Source organism: Thalassophryne amazonica, chromosome 6, assembly GCF_902500255.1.
Source record: "Thalassophryne amazonica chromosome 6, fThaAma1.1, whole genome shotgun sequence".
Classification (NCBI taxonomy): domain Eukaryota; kingdom Metazoa; phylum Chordata; class Actinopteri; order Batrachoidiformes; family Batrachoididae; genus Thalassophryne; species Thalassophryne amazonica.
In genome coordinates, this window is record NC_047108.1 from 14,806,711 (window position 1) to 14,828,639 (window position 21,929).

The 21,929-nt window shown below is 40.1% G+C and overlaps 1 protein-coding gene across 4 annotated transcripts in view; it reads left to right on the top strand.

Annotated features, from left to right (window-relative positions):
* The window catches only part of tpd52l2b (tpd52 like 2b), a 73,349-nt gene extending 51,777 nt beyond the window's left edge, over positions 1-21,572 (top strand). For 2 of the 4 annotated variants that reach the window (XM_034171787.1, XM_034171788.1), the window contains 5 exons: positions 7,128-7,229; positions 12,709-12,735; positions 14,297-14,338; positions 15,240-15,288; positions 20,024-21,572. In XM_034171787.1, the coding sequence (XP_034027678.1) occupies positions 7,128-7,229; positions 12,709-12,735; positions 14,297-14,338; positions 15,240-15,288; positions 20,024-20,110 (307 nt within the window). In that variant the 3' untranslated portion in view covers positions 20,111-21,572. The remainder of the gene's footprint in view (positions 1-7,127; positions 7,230-12,708; positions 12,736-14,296; positions 14,339-15,239; positions 15,289-20,023) is intronic. The other 2 variants (XM_034171789.1, XM_034171790.1) reach the window with 1 other exon arrangement.
* The last annotated feature ends 357 nt before the right edge of the window (positions 21,573-21,929 follow it).

Here is a 21,929-nt window from a genome sequence, read left to right on the forward strand (position 1 = left end):
TTGTTTTTTCACGTTGACAGAGTGTTTGGTGTTCCACAGGGATGTGTTCTGGCTTCTACACTCTTCAATGCTTGCATGGACTGAGTGTTTGATAGGGTTGTAGGTAGCATTGCCTTACCTTCCTTTGTAGGCAGAGAAATGTTTACTGACTTTTGTAGACAATGACATTATCTTTGCAGAATCAGTGGATACCCTGATTGCAGCCCCTGAGAAGCTGAGTGAAGAGTTGGAGTCGCTGGGTTTGTGGTCTTGTCCTACATCAAAATTGAGATCCAGACTTTCGATGGTGTGCATCTGTATTCAGTGAAAGTGTCAAACTTGTAGAGACATTCACTTATGTCGACATTGACATTCAGTCTTTCGCTTCTCAATATATGAGGTCGGGAGAGGAATGGAGATTATGGAGTCATGAGGTCTGTTGACAGAGGTGTTTGGTGATACTGGTATCTGCAGGGGAATGAAGGGCCAAATCCTGAAGGTGCTGGTGCTTCCAGCTTTACTGTGTAGCATACTGTATAGACCTGAGGTATTGGCGGGATGTTTAGAAAATCCTTAACTATCATTGGATTGAGTTTGTGTCAAATGAGTTTCAGCTGTGACATTTTGGACACGCGGTGTGTTTCTCACCTTGATAAGCACATGGGTGCCTCACTGTTGAGGACTCCAGTAACTGGGGAAGGCCAAGGCCACACCCATGTTTGATCCTGCTGCAGTAGATGGACGGTTGCTTTTAAGAAGTGGAGACTTGGATTCGGCGTGATTTTGTGATGTGGTGGATGCAGTGATGGAGTGCATTAGTGCCTCCTCCCAGACCTGATTTGCTCTATTAATGTGTAAAGTGACATTTAAAGATCCTTCCCCGAACTGCTGCAACAATTTTAATGATTTTAAAATTGACAGTTCTGTGTGAGGTTCAAGTTGTCCTAAAACAAACTCTGTAGTACTTCAGAAAACAGCAAAGTCCAGGCTTTGTGTAAATGAAGTGTAATCTCTGTAAGCCAGTTAAAAAAAAAAACACTTAAATCATGCAGGATTGTTTTTATACCGTGTGCTTAATGCAGTAAAAACTACATGCTGAAAAAAAAAAGACCATAGAAAAAAATTGCTGATTGCAGCTCAGCTCCTTCTCTGTGTGGAGCTTTGTGGTGAAGAGAGGCACTGTGAGGCATCAGCAGCTTCTTCTCTCACAAATGTTTAAATAAAATCCATAAAAGTCCTACTCACAGACTGATTGCCAGAAATATCCAGTAAAAAGTACGGACATCTCTAGTCCACTCATGGACGTTCAGTCACGCGCGCACATGTGAACAATTAAAAGGAAAAAAAAAAAGTCTGGCTGCACGCATTAGTTCCTTGTTTTCTGCTCAAACTCTCACATCACAGTTAAAAAAAGGACAAAAAAGGACATAAGTCCTACTCCAGACATCTCCACATTTGCTTACGGACGGTTTGCGCGCGTGCGCTCGCATCTCGCAGTCAAAGGAGGAAAGATAAACTATAACAGTACTCAGAGCGCAGCCCTGCAGCTCTGCACAAGAACAAATATAAAGTAGAAGAGAAGTCAGAGTGCACAGTCTGTTTGCAGTCAGAGTGGCTGCATTCTCACCTCCTCTCTGCCCCATGCTGCACGCACCTGACGCGTCGTCATGACACCACAGGAAGCAACTGGGAGTAGCCCCGGTGTGAAAGGGGCTTAAACCCTGGTAAAGGTGGACCGGGTTTGATGTGCACACACACATTCTTCGACATAAAAGGCTCTCATCAGCAGAATGAACTGGCCTTACAAGCACTTGGGGTTAAAACATAGATGACAAAGGATATAACAAATATTTATCCCTCCTACAGGAGATTGTGTTAATACTGGCCATAGATATTTATATTTAAGTGGACCTGACTTTTCAGGATTTAACTTACAGTAAGTGTGTGGCTGTAGTCACTGAACAGACTGTGTCCATCAGTTGACCACACCCTGTCTGTAAATGCTGTAGTCAGCCATCAGATAATCTCCTAGCAACACACAAAAGAAGTTCCCACATTGGTCTGCTGAATTTGTTTGTCAGTTGACGAATCTGCATGTTGTCATTAGGAGGAGGCTGTTACTGTATTCAGAATGGTTTGGTCCTGTTGACTCATTCTATATAGTATCAAAATAATGGATGTTTGTGTGCAATGTTAAGCATATTTGCTCGAGTTGAAGGTACGTTCCATCGTGTGAATGAAAATATTCTTTCCACTGCACGAATGGAAAATGTTCATTATTTGTCTCAAGACACCTAAATAGTTCGGTGTAATTTCATATTTTACTTAAAATTCAACAGGTGTCAGTGCTTCTAGGGCCACTGTAGATTTCCCCCGCAAACACTCCGGCTGCTTGATTTGGCGTCGTCATTTTACAAAACACTGGAGTTGTTCAATAGAGCATTACATACGGGACAAAAATGCACAGTACACGTCTTCACTCATACAGTGGGCCAGGGGAAAAAAAGTCACGTGACATACAATCCACCAATCGAATGAGTGACCCATTTAGGTGTCACACAGATGGTGAGAGTCAAACCCCCCCCCAAAAGGAAACATTCCTGTTAGCAGATGGAAACCTTCATTTTTTTTATTTCATTTTTATTCCTACCAGTACAGCTTGTTTGGCTGAATGCAGTTGTGCTGCTGTAGTTTTTGTGTTTACCGTGTATTTGAACATTATGCTGTATAAATAACAGGAAAACTCTGTTCAAATTCAAACCAGGTTTTTGGTGTTTAATTGCTTTTGGTCAATTTCGGCTGCCTCACATCAACTATGAACTAATTGTGGGCCCGAGCTTACGTCTTTAAGATCCTTGCACCGGTGTCCGTATCAGTGCAAGCACATTTGCTGTGTAAAATACATGGGTGCCAGATGTGGAAATCAGACATGAGCGACAACACTTGCACTGCTTTGCGGTGTGCACTTGGTTGCACCGACAGTAAGATGGGCTCCAAATCTGCAGCAATATTGGGTCATGACCGGCATTTTGCCTGCAGGCCCCCGCCCCACCGTGCTGTGAAAGTTCAGCTTTTTTTTTTTTAAGAGCTGAAAGCTAGTACGCTGGTTCAACTAGTTGTTACTTTGAATTGCCCTGCACAAAGAGCACAGCAGCGTAAAAATTGTTCAGTTGTTAATACGAGCACCAAATGTGGTATAAATCCTTCTGAGAAGTCCTTTTCATCAAACAAAGCTGTTTGCCATGTGAAATTTTATGCTTTATGCAAATAAAATACAAACAACTATAAATGATTACGGGACTAAATTGTTAAATGTGATGCTACTAAGCACTAATGTAATATTTTAAGATTCTTTTGTCAGCTTCATTTTTGAAAGCACATTTTCAACCTATTTTATGCTGTTGAACTCTGATTTACACAAAACATGTTTACATTGGAGACAGACATTAGTCTGTCCAAGTCATTTTATTTCCTTGACACCACATGACATTAAATGAGGCCTAAAAGTGTCAGAATTATAGATTAGACATTTTAACACATTACGTGTATCTAATGTAAGCATTAGTTACAGTATTCTGCTGAGGCACTGCTTTCTTTCTTTCTTTCTTTCTCAGCGACAGCTCAAACCCTGGCTGAACATTTTATACTGTGTGTACACTGGAAAATAACCCTCAGTTTTAACTTGATTTTATAAGCTGTATTACAAAGTTAAAGCACATCATTGCACAGCAGTGGTTTGTGCTGTGGTTCAACTAAAAGGTCAGTTGTTAAGGGGACTAATAATTTTGACCCTGGTAGTTTTTGGATTTTGTGAAATCATTTTGTTTCAGTGTGAAAAGTAAAATAATGTTAGCATCCAATATAAAACTAGGATGTTTAAAAAAGCTGTTTTGAAAATTCCTTGCTCTGTTAAAGAAGCACTTGTGGAAAATTTTGAAAGTTTATGAGAGGGTTAATAAATTTGTCCATAATTATGTATGATGCAAATACATATTTCTGGGCACTATCTTGACATTTGAAGTGGCTAACTGCTTTTTTGCAAAAAGTAGGCGAAGTAGTACCATTGTGCCAAATGTGGTGTTTGTATCACAAAATTAAAGATTCTTATATACTTATCTGCTGCAGTAAAGTGATGGTCTGTCTTAGCAGTTTTTACGAGGTCTGTCAATAAAGTAACGGCCCTTTTTATTTTTTTCAAAAACTATATGGATTTCATTCATATGTTTTTACGTCAGATGCTTGAACCCTCGTGCGCATGCGTGAGTTTTTCCACGCCTGTCGGTGACGTCATTCGCCTGTGAGCACGCCTTGGGAAGGAGTGATCCCGCCCCCTCGTTGGATTTTCATTGTCTGGAAATGGCGGAATGAAAAGGACTTTTTTTTCCATCAGAATTTTATCAGAAGCTGTTAGAGACTGGCACCTGGAAACCATTCGAAAAATTTATCTGGCTTTCGGTGAAAAAATTTTATGGGCTTCACAGAGAATAAGGTCTGTTACTACAGCTTTAAGGACCCCTTTAAGGACGCTCGGCGCTCCGAGCTGTGACGACGCGGCACAAGCCACCGGACCATTTCTAAATGGATGGCTCTGTGGATAGGAGACAGTCATGTGCTCTTTCTCTGGTTATCACAAGAGCTGGACATCAGCCATTTTCTGGTAGACTTCACTTTTAACAAGAGATTTTGTTATGGAAAGCCGCATGGAGGCTTCGCGCGTAAAGACCGATACGCTTTGGAAGCGAGACAAAGGAACACCTCCGTTTCGGCGTGTCAGAGGACAAGTTTGGACATGTCCAGCTCTCCACAATTTCACTGATACTTACTGGACTGGTAAGCACTGAAAGCCGAGATAGACATGTCCAAACTTGTCCTCTGAGACGCCGAAACGGAGGTGTTCCTTTGTCTCGCTTCCAAAGCGAATTGATCTTTACGCGCGAAGTCTCCACGCGGCTTTCCATGACAAAATCTCGTTAAAAGTGAAATCTGCCGGAAAATGGCTGATGTCCAGCTCTTGTGATAACCAGAGAAAGAGCACACGACGTTCTCGTATCCACAGAGCCATCCGTTTAGAAATGGTCCGGTGGCTTGTGCAGCATCGGAGCATGGCTCGCCAAGCGTCCTTAAAGGGGTCCTTAAAGCTGTAGTAACAGACCTTATTCTCTGTGAAGCCCGTAAAATTTTCACCGAAAGCCAGATACATTTTTCAAATGGTTTCCAGGTGCCAGTCTCTAACAGCTTCTGAAAAAATTCTAATGGGAAAAAAGTCCTTTTCATTCCGCCATTTCCAGACAATGAAAATCCGACGAGGGGGTGGGACCACTCCTTCCCAAGGCGTGCTCACAGGCGAATGACGTCACCGAGAGGCGTGGAAAAACTCACGCATGCGCACGAGGGTTCAAGCATGTCTGACGTAAAAACATATGAATGAAATCCATATAGTTTTTGAAAAAAATAAAAAGGACCGTTACTTTGACAGACTTCGTAGACACATTTTAACACAGGCTGAATTTGAGATAAACCTGTTTTGAGTAGTTGATTGACTAATTGGTGGGAAGAAATGTATACAATCCCTGGCAAAAATTATGGAATCACCGGCCTCAGAGGATGTTCATTCAGTTGTTTAATTTTGTAGAAAAAAAGCAGATCACAGACATGACACAAAACTAAAGTCATTTCAAATGGCAACTTTCTGGCTTTAAGAAACACTATAAGAAATCAAGAAAAAAAAATTGTGGCAGTCAGTAACGGTTACTTTTTTAGACCAAGCAGAGGAAAAAAATATGGAATCACTCAATTCTGAGGAAAAAATTATGGAATCACCCTGTCAATTTTCATCTCCCAAATTAACACCTGCATCAAATCAGATCTGCTCATTGACATTGACCCTATGCCATGACATTGACCCTATGTGTCTTTTTGCAAGGAATGTTTTTGCAGTTTTTGCTCTATGGCAAGATGCATTATCATCTTGAAAAATGATTTCATCATCCCCAAACATCCTTTCAATTGTCCAAAATATCAACATAAACTTGTGCATTTATTGATGATGTAATGACAGCCATCTCCCCTTTACCTGACATGCAGCCCCATATCATCAATGACTGTGGAAATTTACATGTTCTCTTCAGGCAGTCATCTTTATAAATCTCATTGGAAAGGCACCAAACAAAAGTTCCAGCATCATCACCTTGCCCAATGCAGATTTGAGATTCATCACTGAATATGACTTTCATCCAGTCATCCACAGTCCACAATTGCTTTTCCTAAGCCCATTGTAACCTTGTTTTTTTCTGTTTGTGTTAATGATGCCTTTCGTTTAGCTTTTCTGTATGTAAATCCCATTTCCTTTAGGCGGTTTCTTACAGTTCGGTCACAGACGTTGACTCCAGTTTCCTCCCATTCGTTCCTCATTTGTTTTGTTGTACATTTTTCGATTTTTGAGACATATTGCTTTAAGTTTTCTGTCTTGATGCTTTGATGTCTTCCTTGGTCTACCAGTATGTTTGCCTTTAACAACCTTCCCATGTTGTTTGTATTTGGTCCAGAGTTTAAACACAGCTGACTGTGAACAACCAACATCTTTTGCAACATTGCGTTATGATTTACTCTCTTTTAAGAGTTTGATAATCCTCTTCTTTGTTTCAATTGACATCTCTCATGTTGGAGCCATGATTCATGTCAGTCCACTTGGTGCAACAGCTCTCCAAGGTGTGTTCACTCCTTTTTAGATGCAGACTAACGAGCAGATCTGATATGATGCAGGTGTTAGTTTTGGGGATGAAAATTTACAGGGTGATTCCATAATTTTTTCCTCAGAATTGAGTGATTCCATATTTTTTTCCTCTGCTTGGTAACCGTTACTGACTGCCACAATCTTTTTTTCTTGATTTCTTATAGTGTTTCTTAAAGCCAGAAAGTTGCCATTTGAAATGACTTTAGTTTTGTGTCATGTCTGTGATCTGCTTTTTTTCTACAAAATTAAACAACTGAATGAACATCCTCCGAGGCCGGTGATTCCATAATTTTTGCCAGGGGTTGTACTTATCACTTTTGGTGTGTAAAAGCATGTTGTTTTTATTATTTAGTCTTTTATTTTGGTCAAATTAATATCTATTTTTCATATTGTTTTCTTGCGCCCCTCTCTGTAGATACAAGAAGACCCAAGACACTCTTGCCCAGGCAGGACAGAAGACCACTGTAGCGCTCTCCACAGTGGGAACAGCCATTGGCAAGAAATTTGAAGACATGAGGTATGATGCAGCACAGTGCACTGGTTGGGGTTTGAGAACAAATGTTGAAACACATTATTTCCTACCTGCAACCAACATTTAACTCTATTTTGTGTCAGAGTTCACTATGTTAGAATCCTTTCTGTGTAAAAGTCACATCTTATGCCGCGTTCACACCGGGCGCTACCAGATGCCACAAATTTGCATTGGTCGCGTGGTGACGAACGTGCCACCATCGCCCGGTGTGTCGCTCTGCTTTCGCTGCGAAAACTCGCCCCAGTGCGTCATCAAATAGGTGCTTCCATTCCGCTCGCCGGCTCCGGTTGTCAGTCAAGTTGCGTCAAGAGACGTTCCCAATTCGGGGAGTATCATTATTTGCTGCAGGAGCTGCGTCTGGATGACGGCCGCTTTCAGCAGTCCTTCCGCCTCTGCAGAACCCAGTTTGAGGACCTCCTGTCCCGTTCACGTGCGCACATGTAAGCAAAACAAAACAAAAAACCTCCGCTCCCCCTGCTGTGGGGCTGCTGCTCGCTGCAAAACCTCTGTCATAATTGTGTTTAGAAACCAGTCACCATTTGTTTTATTATACATCTGTGTAGTTAATAAATAAAATAATCTTCATGGACGATTCGCTCGCGCGCACGTAAGGAGATAAAAAAAAACCTCCGCTGCTTGCTGTGGGGCTGGTCCTCGCTCTTCCCCAAAAAACTGTCATAATTGTTTAGAAACCAGTCACCATTTACTTTATTATACATCTGTGTAGTTAATAAATAAAATAATCTTCACGGATGATTCGCTCGCGCGCACACGTAAGACAAAAAAACCTCTGCTCCCCCCTGCTGCGGGGCTGCTGCTCTCTCCAAAACTCTGTCATAATTGTGAAATAAGGGACATAAGTCCTGCTCACAGGCTGGCTACCAGAGACAGGACATGTTCACATCCCACTCAGTCACACTCCAGACATCTCCACGTCACTACATATTCAGTCCCTGATTGGTCATTGCGGCGCAACAAGACGAAAAATTCAGATTTTTCAACTTGGGGAGGAGGGTAACGTGACGTGACGCGTGACGCAATGCAATATTGCGCCACAAATGCGCCAATCGCTCAAAATGGCTTCACTCGCGTCACTTAATTTGTGTTCATTGTGTCGCGCTGCATGGCTTGGCGCCACAACACGTCCTTCCATAGGGATTACATGGCAACCTGTCGCTCGTGTCGCGCCCAGTGTGAACACGGCATTATACATGACAGAGGCCAACTCATATCCACAGTATTCCTTTGTTGAAGTTTTTCTCCAATGCTAATGTAGGTTTGACAAATAAAGGCAAATGTGTTCCATGTTTGAGCAGCGTTGTGGTTTAGCATCTTGCTGAAAAACACTTTAGTACTCAGCCACAAATGATACTCATCTGCTGTTGACTGTACCTCCCCCCCGATATGCAGGGATGAAAAATCTCCACTTTTTGGTGGATTTCTGCTTTTTTGCCAGTTGCGTGGGTCATTTTTGAGATCAGTGATCAGTAGGAAGCATTCATTGCTGAATTTTTTTTTTTTTTTTTTTACATCAGGTAGCTAAAGGGCCCTTGGGGTTTTTGAGCCGTGAGCGCTCTTCTCATTTTCTTAATTTTTTCCCTGCTAAACCTTAAAGAGCATATGTTTGTGAGTAATACTTACTTTTTTATGTTAAACTGACCTGTCAGGGCCGGCCCAAGCCTTTATGGGGTCTTAAGCTGAATTTCATTTGGGGTTCCCCCTACCATCACCTCAGCACCAGATGCCTCATTATTCCGTAGGCTACACTGTTATGTGTGTAACGTACCCACAATCATTAGCATTATTTGTAATTATCTTACATCATACAGGCGTCATTCTTGTTTTTAACCTTAAAGGGGTAGCAAACTCATAAATATGTTTTAATTAACTTCTACATACAGAGTGATGTATAAGTATGGCTCATTAATTTAACTATTTGAAAGTAACATCAGCAGGCAGGAGACTGCATTTATAGTAAACACGTTAAATAGTATAATTTCTTTCAGATGTGCAATGGTGTGCAAAATGTTCACTATCCAAATACAAAATTGAATCAAATGACATTCACATTATCTTACAGAAAAATAAAGTTGTAATCAAAATTAAATACTTAAATAATAAATACAATACTTAAATAATCTCCAAAATGAACATAGAAATCCACAACATAACAGCAATGTGTGTGCATAGCAATGCACAAACATTGCACTGGGGGCTATTGCTTTAACTTTGGCCTGCAAACCATTGAGAGCTGAGCTACTTTTCCCCACCTTTTGCACCAAATCAATCTGAGAAGTTGATCGGCCCTACTGTTTAACTCTAAGTTTTTCTTCGTAAGGAAGACTATGAAATGGCTTCGCCAAAATCCGGTCCACAACATTCAAATTGTCTGCCATTATGTGCAGCTTGCTACCTAGCTACCTCACTAGCTAGCTGTGACTGGCATGAGGCTAGTGTGAAGTTTGTCCGCCTGTGAGTGCTTTGTGACGGTCGAGAGGCTCAGCAGCACCCGCTGCTCGGTAGGGACAGAAACTGCGATAGAAGTCACTCTCCAAACACAAGCAGCTACAAAAAAAAAAACAGAAATAGAAGCTCGATTCGTCTTTATAACAAAGAAAATGCCGCTAAGAGGATTAGGAAAGTCTCCGGTTCACCTCAGAACAGAATGAAATTGCTCCCACGGATGTTTACACCAAAAGATCGCTGATTCGCTCATTTCGCTGTCAATCAAAAAGGGATTCAGCCTCAGACATCCAATCATCATGCAGAAGCTGAGCGTCTGGGCCAGCCGAGGCCAGCCCACTGCCCCATAGACCCCCAGACACGCTGAGCATCCGATGGGCGGGAGAAAGTTCAGCATTTATCCAATGACTCGTCTCGTTTTGCTGCGTGCTTTGTGTCGCTGTTGAAGTCTGTGACACTGTTTAAAGCGCTGTGAAGCTGCGGGTTTGAGTGAGAGGAAAGCCACATCGTTACCACTGATAAGAAGCTGATTCTGAACAAAAGTTGAGCGCGTTGTAGCGCATATTTAGTCAATGACATGTACACACAACAGTATATATTTGATCACTTATTTTTTGACATTTTAAGGGAAGCTGAGCCTCTGACTTTAAGACACCTAAAGCACTTTACACTAAACGAACGGAGCATTTCACAAATAATGACAACAAAAATTGTAATATTGGACATGCAAACCTACCTTTGTCTTGTGTTTTTCTCGTCTTCCAACTTCTTTTTTCTTTTCTCCGCTCCAGAGGGATAATTTCTTTTCTGAGACATGACTTGCACTCACTTCGTTCCTCACAATTAGTCATCGACCACCTGACCCAAGCAGTGCATCTAAATTTGCCCAACGGTGGCAGCAGCCAGCAGGAGGCATCAATTAACCTAGTATTGGTATTTTGTCAAAATGAATTAATTTTTTTCGGGTGTAATACAATTTCGTTTAAATTATTCAATATTATTTTAATTTCATGTATATATTTACTTTTATATCACAACATCTCGGTGCTCTCGGTGCCCCCTGGTGGCGTGGAGGCCCTAAGCGACCGCGTACTTGGCGTATGCCTTGGGCCGGCTCTGTGACCTGTTATGGTCTTCTGAAACAGTTGATAGTTGTATTTTATAACTTTGTTCAAAATGGAGTGGGAAGAAGTCTAAACTTATCGAGTTCCACCCCTTCCCTGCTTCCTTAAAAGTACTACTGTTAGCAAGCATGATGATGATAATAATAATAATAATAATAATAATGCCACAATACAATTTTAGAAAAAGACAAAAAAGAACCTGATAAAACACAACAGAAAAGCTAAAACTAACAATGAACATGAATAAATAAGTATAGAAATAAATAATAAGTTCTTATTCTCTCTTAATTGGTATCCCCCTTTCGATCTCTGAATAATTTCTGTATGTTTTTTGGTAAAAGGTTATTTTTTGCTTTGTACGAGATTTGTACCGTTTGGAATTTTACTATGTCCGTTAATTTTACTGTTTTTGGCTTTAAGAAGAGTGAGTATGGTCTTGATAGCCGACATTATGAATGACTTGTATTGCCCTTTTTTGAAGAATAGTTAGTGATTTTATTGAACTCATGTAGTTATTGCTCCAGATCTCTACACAGTAATTAAGATCTGGTAAGACAGTGAAACAGAGTAGGATATGGAGTGATTTGTGATCCAGAACATGTTTTGCTTCAACACTGAAATGCTTCCTGATAATTTGCTTTGTATATATTTGATGTGTGGTTTCCAACTGATTTTTCTAGTCCTAAGGGCAAAATACTACTGTAGGAGTGATTTTGAATAAGGAAAGTTGGGTTCTTCTCCCCAAAATAGATGCTGCACTCACTGCAGTTTGTCTGGAATAGCCCCATATTGCATTTCAGAGCTTCTAGAATTACCTACCCCCACCCCGACAATTTGGGGTTTCAGCTTTTCTTTCTTTTTTCCCACAACTTTCATCTCTGCATATGGCTGAATAAATCCATTTGTGCTTATTAAGGAATATCTCTCACTTGAGCATGATCGATATATTGGTTTGTCTGATATTGACTGATATGAGCCTTTTCACGAATACATTGTCTGCGTTATTTTTACATTTATGAAATGTTATGAATACACAATGCCGTAAAACACTGACTGTTGAAAATGTCATTTCATAGTTTGCCATACTTGGCAGCATTGTAATGCTGCCAAGTATGGCTGGGACCAAATCTCCCCTTGGCCACAAGAGATAGAAGCACAGCAACTAGTTACCATTTGGGTCCAAACCAGCGGCCATTTTACAATTACAAGATAAAAGTGGTCATTATGCCTCCAGCTAGGTTGTCGTTGGTTATACTTCTACTTATTTATAATAAAGTTGATGTTTAAACTGTAAAACATCAAGCTGTGGTTACAGTTTTTATCATAAGGGTTTGATAAGGAAATGTTATGTATATATCGGTAGTAGGTATATGGTAATGTATTTTTAATCCCTAATATCTGTATTGATACTGCCTCCCCCAAAAACCCTGTATCAGGTGGGCTGTGTCTCATCTCTGTCCTCTTCTCACCATGACAGACAATCTAACAGACACTAATGCCTGTTCTGGTCAGTCGGGACTTATTTAGAATCAAGAACCTTCATTTATAAATTTAACGGTGGTGATGGCCTGTCAGCAGGAATCAGTCTGTCTGCTATCGGCGCAGGTGAAAGATTAAATTTTTTTTTTTTTTTTTTTTTTTTTTTTTTAGTGAGAGATTGTGCACACACAGTTGGCTTGTCACGAACCAAAATCACATTTTCAGAGAGAACCACTGCAGGCATGCTGGTAGTAGAATGTCAGTAACTTGTCCATTTGTAGGCGTTTTGTTGGAAACTGTAGGCATAGTCCTATGGTTAGTGTTTGTGTTCTTGTACGGCTGCTTTTGGCTCATGTGGTGTTCTCTTCTTTTAATTGCTGCCTTGGCTTCATCTGCAGAGCTCTTCCTTTCTCTAATTCTTTTAGGTAAGACTAATGCCTCCTTTTAACCAACATCTGACACTTGGATGCCTGAATGCATTAAAAAAATGCCTTTACTTACCTATTTATACCAGGAGATGTTCTAAATATCACTTTTTTTTTGCAGCAATAAATATTATACAAATAATGAATGTTTATGAGTGCAATGGTAGGAATATTTCATGAGGTTAAAGATTCTTTCCATTGAATGAATGAAAAACATTCGTTATTTGTTTTATATAACTGCTAAATAGATCCTTGTCACTTGATGTTTTATTAATTTATACACAAGAGAAAAGGGACTTACATTTTGGTGTTCATCACTGGTCCTTTAACATCAACAGGTTCCAAACAGTCCAACACGAACCTTAAATAGCAGTCCAGTCAAACCCAAAATTGTTCAGTCAACTTGAAAAACAGTCAGTTCAAATACCATCCTGATGATACAGTCCGTAGCTTCTCTTTTATGTACACCGTCGTCTGCTTTTCTCAGTCCAGCGAAACTTTGCAGCAGAAATTTGTCGAGCTCTTCATCTGACAGCGGTTCTACTTCAGCTAGAGATGTCCCACGGAATACTGCAAATGCCCCCAGATGGCTTTATGGCATACTGGATTAGTGTTTTTTTTTGTGTTAGAATGAGCAGCATCAATAAGCTCCCGCCATGTTTGTTTTTAAGCTAAGTGCCGTCAACACCAGTGTGCGCGAGTGTTGGTCGCAGCATGCAATGGTGCACATCATATGGAGCCAATTTTGCATGCTAAGTGGAACCAAAATTGCACAGTAAATGAAGCGCAATGGTAAATGGGACAAATGATCCATATCACGACTTACAAACCACCAATCAAATGACAAGGATCTATTCAGGCGTTATATAATTTACAATAATAAAAATAAACCCTGCATGCAGTTATAATTTCCTCTGACATACAGCAGATGTTTTTATTTTTTCTCCAGTGTACAGCAGCTTTATATATATATATATATATATATATATATATATATATATATATATATATATATATATATATATATATATATATATATAAAATAATTTTCATCTTTAGTTAATTTCCTCTCCAGCATAGATTTTTGTTTTCATCATTTCGTTTCCAAGATAGAGTTGCTTTTTTTTTTTTTTTTTTCTTCTGTGTTGTTGTTGTTATTTCTTCAACATAGAGATGTTGTTTTTGGTATACATTTCTGTGCTTTTCTGTTTTGTTTTTTTGTGGGGGTTTTTTGTGGTTTTTTTTCTCTCTCTCTCTCTGATGGAGACCTGACTCTCCCTCGATGTAGATTTGACATTTTGGTTGGGGGGGGGTTTCTGCCTTTAACGTACAGCTGACATTTTTGTCTATTTTGTTTCCCACTTTGACGTAGAGCTGGCGTTTTTGTTTGGTTTTTACATAGAGCTGACACCCCCCACCCACCCCCCCACCAGCGTTTTGGTGACTGGAGTCTGTGTTGGTGGTGAACGTGACATGTTGGTTGTGTGATTTGCTGCTGCTGTTTTCTTGCTTTATAACACGTGCACGTCTCTCTGTTCCCTCGTTAATGCTTACAATATAGCAACTATTCCATTCGCCACTCGATAAGTATGCCCGTCATGAGGTAACGTAACACAAACCTGCTTGTTTTTATTTCTATTCTTTTAACTGTCACTGTATGTGTATGATGCTGAAGTAGATCACAGCATTCCTTACGTACACTATTTTTCTGATGTAATTTCAACAAGCCTTACATGTACAAACAAACCAGCAAGATCACAACCGTTAGTTTAAGTTAGCATCCCTTTTTATTTGAGAAGCCTGGCCTCCTCAAACAGTGTGATCTTCTCCACTGCAGCACCAGTCACAGTTTTAAAGCACAAACTCACAGCATTTGGGTGTAAACTTAGTTCATACGTCCAGGGATGCCACAGATACGATCTCTCCATCAAAATGACAGTGGCCTTCGGCCTGGAGCTGATTTTATCACATGCTGTCCAACCTTCACCGGGTGTTTCGACCTTTAACCTCGACACCCTCCAGTTGGCAGGTCAGCAGTGGTGGCCACATCACTGCCCATCAGCTCCAGGCTTCTCCTCAAGGCTCTTCCTGCTGCTTCCATGATAATTTTTCCCTGGCATCCATGTCCATAAGTAGGAAATGAAAATATAAGAGAATTTAAAAAGTATTTTTTTTTTTTTTTTTTTTTAATGGAAAAACTGAAAGCATGCTAATAAATAAATCAAAGCTGATCGTGTTTGTGTCTTAGACTATCAGGACATATGTTTTCGTATGTCCTGGTAGTCAGAAGGAAATGGACACCTACCCTCCACCCCCCTTTATATTTAGTACGTTGAGGAATTTAATAGTTAAGTTTTGTCTTATCTGAGTCAATCTGTTTTTATTGTTTTCAGCTTGATTTATTTTTTATAGTCACCAGCAGGATTTTATATTTAATCACTCTTTGCTAATCAATATGTTTTTGTGTGAATATTTTTTAATGTAATGTGTTCTGTGATTACCAGGCATTCTACCACTTTCAAGTCATTTGAGGAAAAAATGGAGACTATAAGGGTGAGTTTATACTGTTAGCTTTCCACCTAGGCTTTTCCAAAGCCTAGACATACATTTTGCAAAACCTAATGATTGTGCATTGTTGTAGTGTACTTCTGTTATTGGATTTTCTTCTGTGCATCAATTCCGGTGTCACAGAATGAACGGTCCGCCCCTAAAAATTGGTCCACCCTGCCTCCACTGCGCATGCTATATTTTGGAGCTCAGTAGCTCGTCTGAGACGGAGTCTCTTCACCCAGAGTGATCAAATAGATTAATGGGATTATTAAAGATAGAAACCAAATGATCCGCACAGCCACAATGCTCCCATACAAAAAAGACTTTATTTAACAAAGCATGAAGGTAATGTTTTGGGCAACTAGCCCTTCATCAGACAATCTCTAGTCTGGTCTGACGAAGGGCTGGTTGCCCAAAACATTACCTTCATGCTTTGCTAAATAGCCTTTTTTGTATGGGAGCGTTGTGGCTGTGCGAATCATTTGGTTTCTATCTTTGGTATATTTTTCTTGGTCCCGCACGCCTTTTTACGTGTTTTGGATGTGCGTGTCTCCAATGCATCATTAATGGGATTATTAGCCATCAGATAACAAGGTAAAACCTCTTAAATCATTCTAAAGTCAGTTTTAAGCAGAAACAGAGTGATAATCGGTGACGCTTTGAAATGACTGATGTGCAGTGAAAACAGCAGCTAGCAGCTCGAGTAGATGTGGCGCTCTGATCACTGCCTCCTTTTATTATAAAATAATGCTGAATTTATATGGAAACGATTGTTGTAAAAAAGCTTCAGATATCTGTTGCTGAGATACGGTGGCTTGCAAAAGTATTCAGCCCCTTGGTATTTCACACATTTTAATTTGTTTATGGTGTTTCAAATACAAAAAGTAAATCAGGCTTCTCAACTATAAAAATTTCTAAAATTATCTTCCTTAGACTCAAACTGAAAGTAAATCTCTACAACTTGATATAAATTAATTAAAAATATAAAGCCAAGATGATGTGTTGCACAAGTAATCAGCCCCTTTGGTATAATACAGTAAATAATCAGTTTAATTGCCATTTTTTTCAGACAAGTCAGGGGATGGATACATGAACATTTCCAAGTCACTGAATAGGTCTTGAACTTTATTTACATCAGTTATGAAGAAATACAAACAGTATGGGACTCTATGGTAAATCTGCATGGAGTAGACAGTTCTCAAAAAGGAGAAGAGTGAGGAAAGACACCCAGACAACCCAAAAGAAGTTACAGGCTTCTGTGGCTGTGATTGGAGAAATTGTGCACAGTGCATGTTTTGCATTTTGTATCCCCAGTTATACAGCTTCAGGATGAAGTGGTACAGAAGAGGATTTTCTTTCACCAAAACATGAAATCTAGGCTTGCATCTCAGATGTACCTTCTGGTAAATTGTAGATGAACTTTCAGGTCTTTGTTTAGTAAAATCCTGTAAATAAAGTTCAAGACATATTCAGTGACTTGGAAATGTTCATGTATCCACCCCGACTCGTCTGAAGAAAACTGGCAATTAAACTGATTATTTACAGGTATTATACCAAGTTATACCATATTAAGTTGTAGAGATTTACTTTCAGTTTGAGTCTAAGGAAGATAATTTTAGAAATTTTTATATTGAGAAGCCTGATTTACTTTTTGTATTTGAAACACCATAAACAAATTAAAATGCGTGAAATACCAAGGGGCTCAATAGTTTTGCAAGCCACTGTAGATGACTGGAGTGCAGATTGAAGCAGAAACGAGGTGATAATCAGTGAACAGCGGCTGATGACGCATGCACAGTGAAGGCAGGGTGATTTTTAGGAGGGATCGTTCGGTTGTCGACACTGGGGAAGCCCCTATATAAATAGTTGCTACTGCTATTTTTATTATTATTGTTGTTGTTATTGGTGAATGTGATTTTTCAATATATAAGCAGGACCTTCCAAACTAGTAGTAGAACAAACAAAAAAATAAAATAAAATACTTGTGATGTATACTCTGAAAAATACTTTCTGCTAGTACTTGGCTGTGTGACTGCTTAGGAACACCAGGATCAGTGAGCAGGTTTCTCCATGTTGAACTGGTGGTCATCTGGTGTAAAACTGGTGCCAAATGCCAATGTGGACCTGTACCTGATCTGCCGTGGGGGACCCCCCCCCCCCCCCCCCCCCAAGATGTTTCCAAAAAACAAGTTTGTTTTGCTCATGTAATATACCACAGACCTGTCTGTCACTTGCTGGACAGGTGTGGGCTTGGAACAAGGACTAATCTCATCACCTGCATAAATTAGTAGCAGGTGGGGTTGAACTTCCAGCTTCCAGTGAGCTTGTTTGGCAGTCTGTCCAATTTCCAGATCCACAGCTGTTTATATGTAAATGGTCAAAATACACATGAAGCAATTTAGTGTTTTCAACAGACTCTATACACCGACACTCTGCAGGAACAGACCAGACCAAACTAATACTAGTGCTGCAGTCTTGTTCTGTTTTGCTTTGAGACCAGATTCAACACGGGGTGGGTGGACGGGTGACCGGGGTCCTTCAGCCAGCTGACGGATAGTTTATTTACTTAAACTGTGTGTTCACATTATTGCCAAAAAGCACATTTTCTGCACTCCTCTGATTATTGTACATTTCAGCAGTGGAGCTCCACGTAGGCAGGCCACAACCTAGGACTTTGTTGATCGCTGACCCTGACCTTTGTCCCCTGCAGAGAGGTGATAATAGATGCAACACTACTTCTGTGAGTTCATGTGTAAAACAAATTAGGTTTTTATTAGAACCAAAGTATAAACAAGTAATAATTGGATTGTGAGACATCAGCTGTCAAATGTTCCACATTAGTTGCAGTCATGGAGTGTAAGAGTCTGAAGACAATGCAGCTGCTGTTGACAACTAGTAAGACTTGAAACTGTCAAACATAACACCATCAATGGTTCTGGAGAGGTAAATTAATGTGCACAAAACAAACTTGAAAGAAGGCCCTTTTTTGTGCTTATCTGTGCTTACAAACTGATTTAATGAACAAATTCTTACATGTTCTTTGACTTTTTTTTAACTGTGAACATTATGAACCCAAGATATTTCATGTTTGATTGAAATCATGATTTGGAGGGGAATAAAGCAGTTTATCAACAAATACATGAGGAAAATTATAGTTTAAAACGGTGTTTCTCAAAGAGATTGGAAGGGGTTTGCATATGATTCAAGGAATCTGCTGGAATGTTGTCCATAAATGCTCAGGGCACAAACCAAAGATGAATACTTGTAATCTCTTAACCTTCAGACAGCACTGCATCAAGAACAGTCATTCATCAATAGCTGATATAGGACACGGCTAACCCTTTATATAGCGCTTTTCCATCTGTATCAGACCCTCAAAGCGCTTTACAATTATGCCTCACATTCACCCCGATGTCAGGGTGCTGCCATACAAGGCGCTCACTACACACCGGGAGCAATAGGGGATTAAAGGCCTTGCCCAAGGGCCCTTAGTGATTTTCCAGTCAGGCGGGGATTTGAACCCATGATCTTCTGGACTCTAGCCCAACACCTTAACCACTAGACCATCACCTCCCCCCAGAGAACAAAGAATAAAGAACAAAAATAATTATTTCAAATGGCATTGCTTTATCAAAGTGCTGAGTTGCCATAAAACAATATTGAAACATATAAATGTTATAAATTATATGGCGAAAAAGAGGTGTTTTTGTTGCTGCAAATGAGCAATTAGCATAACCAGTTAACCATACAACCTAAATCAAAAACTGTAGCCTGACTCATTATATGTGCAACATTCTCTGTATAACTTTTAAACTGTGGTAATTTCACAATGACACGTGACTCATGTCTCTCTAAAATTGTATTGTAGCATTATTAGTTATTATTACTATTATTATTGTTGCTATTATTATTAATATATAAATAAAAATAAATTAAAAACAAACACTGAACCATTAATTATTATACAGAAAACAAATGCACAAACATGCTGAAATGCCAGCAGCTTAATGCTAACTTTAACATTGAAAATGTCATAGACATGCTAATGCGTTAGCGGTTTAACATAAAAAGGTAAATATTCCTCACAGACATATGCTTTTTAGGGTTTTAGTGGGGAAAAATTAAGATAAAGTGAAATAAAACAAATGAAACCAGCGAAGCAGCAGCTCGAAGCACTCCTTCATTGGTTCAAGATTCAAAGCAAAGCTCAGTTGATTGCATGGAAGAAACGAAACATTTGCGGTAAAACAGTTATTTAGCAACTAATCTGACTAAATTAGTTGACAACTATTTTAATAATCGATTTTAATTGATTAACTCGATTAGTTGTTTCAGCTCTATGCAACAGTACGATGACCCCGTACTGTTGGACACCTTAAGATGTGTTTGCAGTTAGAATGAGATGATAAAATACCTGAAACACTGTTTGGTATCTTCAATGCCAAAAGTGTTGTGAGAAGGAACGGCAACAGTACAAAGTGCTAAATGCTTTAGTGTCCCAACTTCTTTGGGGAAATGTTGCAGGCCTGAAAGGCAGGAATGGATGAATATTAAACAAAAGGAACCTAACCAGAAAAAAACAAACCATGAAGTATCTTTAGTTCATGATGCCTGTAGTGAAGTAGAAGTCAAAGTAAATGTAAGTATCACTCTGTTTCATTGTAGTTATACAATTCAGCAACTGGTCCGGCGCTGCAGTTCAATGTTTCCTCCTGTCTGTCTGGTTTCTGTCTCTCAGTTTAAGGTCGTGGGTCCCAAGGGGAATGGACAGCCGGCCACCTCACAGTCTGACACCACCCCCACTCACGACAATCCACCTTTCTGAATTCATCTCCTCCAACTCCTCCTTCCTTGCTGCCACCTTCTTCACGACCTCAAACTGTACTGTTACCACCTGATGTCGAGTCACTCCTGAGCCGACCTTTGACCCTTCGCTGGCTTGCCACCAATCAGCTGAACCGAGGTCGGTCGGCAGGCGGAGGTGAAGGACTCGTGGTTGTTGGTCCCTCGGTCTCCATTCTTCTGCCTCGCTGTTGATTGATTTCCAGATGTGGCGTTGCCTCGTTCCATCACTGCCTCCTGCCTCATTCCCAGTGAAACTGTCGGCCGCCGTTTAGTCAGAATCCACATCCAGTTCTTCTCCGATACCTTAGAAAGAAACACTGGTTGTTGAAAATAAACTAAAACATGCACACACAAAATAAGTCATGCATTTTAAAAATTTGTTGTTTGAAAGTAAAATGACACTTTTTGAGTCGGTGACACCTGAAATTTTAACCTACAGGAGGCTTTGGTGGAGGATTTTTTTTGGGGTGGGGTGTTTTCTTTTTCCATGTCTACTTTTGTTTGCGGTCGCTGTCAATAATCAAACTAATCAAACTGTGTTGTCTGAGGCTTTTTGTGGGCCGTTGGCCAATTTGTTTTTAGTAAATAGATTATCGCTGAAACCTCACTAACCGCACGCTGGTGTCGCTGCAGTAATCACAGCTGTTATTTGTCAAACTTGTACTCTGGTTTCTAACCAGTTGTGCAGAATAAAGCCGCTTTGCAGCCGGAAACGGCGTGTTCTCAGAGGCCTGGTGTGTCTGTATCTTCTGCCTTGAGACATGGAGTTCTTCTTAAAATTTGGCAAATATTAAATCTTCATCGTCCTAGATTTGCCGGTATAGTTGTGGCAGGAGGCGTGCGCTCGTTCCCGTGAGTGTTTTTCTGAAGATGGGTTCCATGAATTAAGACTTAAAGCGACGTGTTCCTCTGCTGTGGTCTCCATCTCCTCCAGTTTAACTCAGTAACTCAAAAACAATAAAAGCTTTGATCTCTTTAGTCTCCAAATTAAAATGATCAATAATGAGGCAAAAAAGATTTAAGACGAACTTTGATGCACCAGAAAAATTGGAAAAACAACTTTGTTTTGGCTGCCACCTGCTGGTCATGTCTGCCTGCGTTTGTGGCAGGGAATGATCTTATCCTCCTTACATGCATGAGGAAAATTAGGAGCATATGTGTTGGTAGTTACATGTAGCTTTAAGTGAAGTCGTTGGCCAGTTCTTTTTTAACTTCCAAAAGTGGATTTTACTTCCAAAAGTGGCTGCTGATTTCTGTTTAACATCTGTAAATCCGTATGTGAGCGGCTGTGATGGTCCTTCAGGGTGTGTGCTCAGAATGAACTAATCTAACTAATCTGACAATTCTTGTGCTGTTAACTGATTTAAAAAGCAGATTTTACAGTTTCCCACCTGAGCCCAAGACTGTCGGTAAACCCCCCAAAATTGTAAAATTATTGTGACGCAAAAGAGCAATTAGTCCAAAAGTATTTGTCAGTTTTTCTGTTGTTCGGTTAATGAACGAGTCGTCTTCAGCAGGAAAGTATAAATTTCTATCATGTTCTAGTATTTGATCCGCTGTGGCAGCAGAGATGAACAGAATAATTTGGACTTTACTGACCATGTTAGTCACCTCATGCTGTTGCTACCAAGCTCTGCCTCCCGTTGGGAGAAGTCGTCACAGTTGTGTACTTTGACCTCACCGTCGTCATTCGACGACCTCTGAGAACACGCCAAGGCAATTTTGCCGGCACTTTCAAGGAAGAGTTTAATGGTTTCACTGGGCACGGGGCCGAGCACACGTCACCTCAGCCGTTCCTA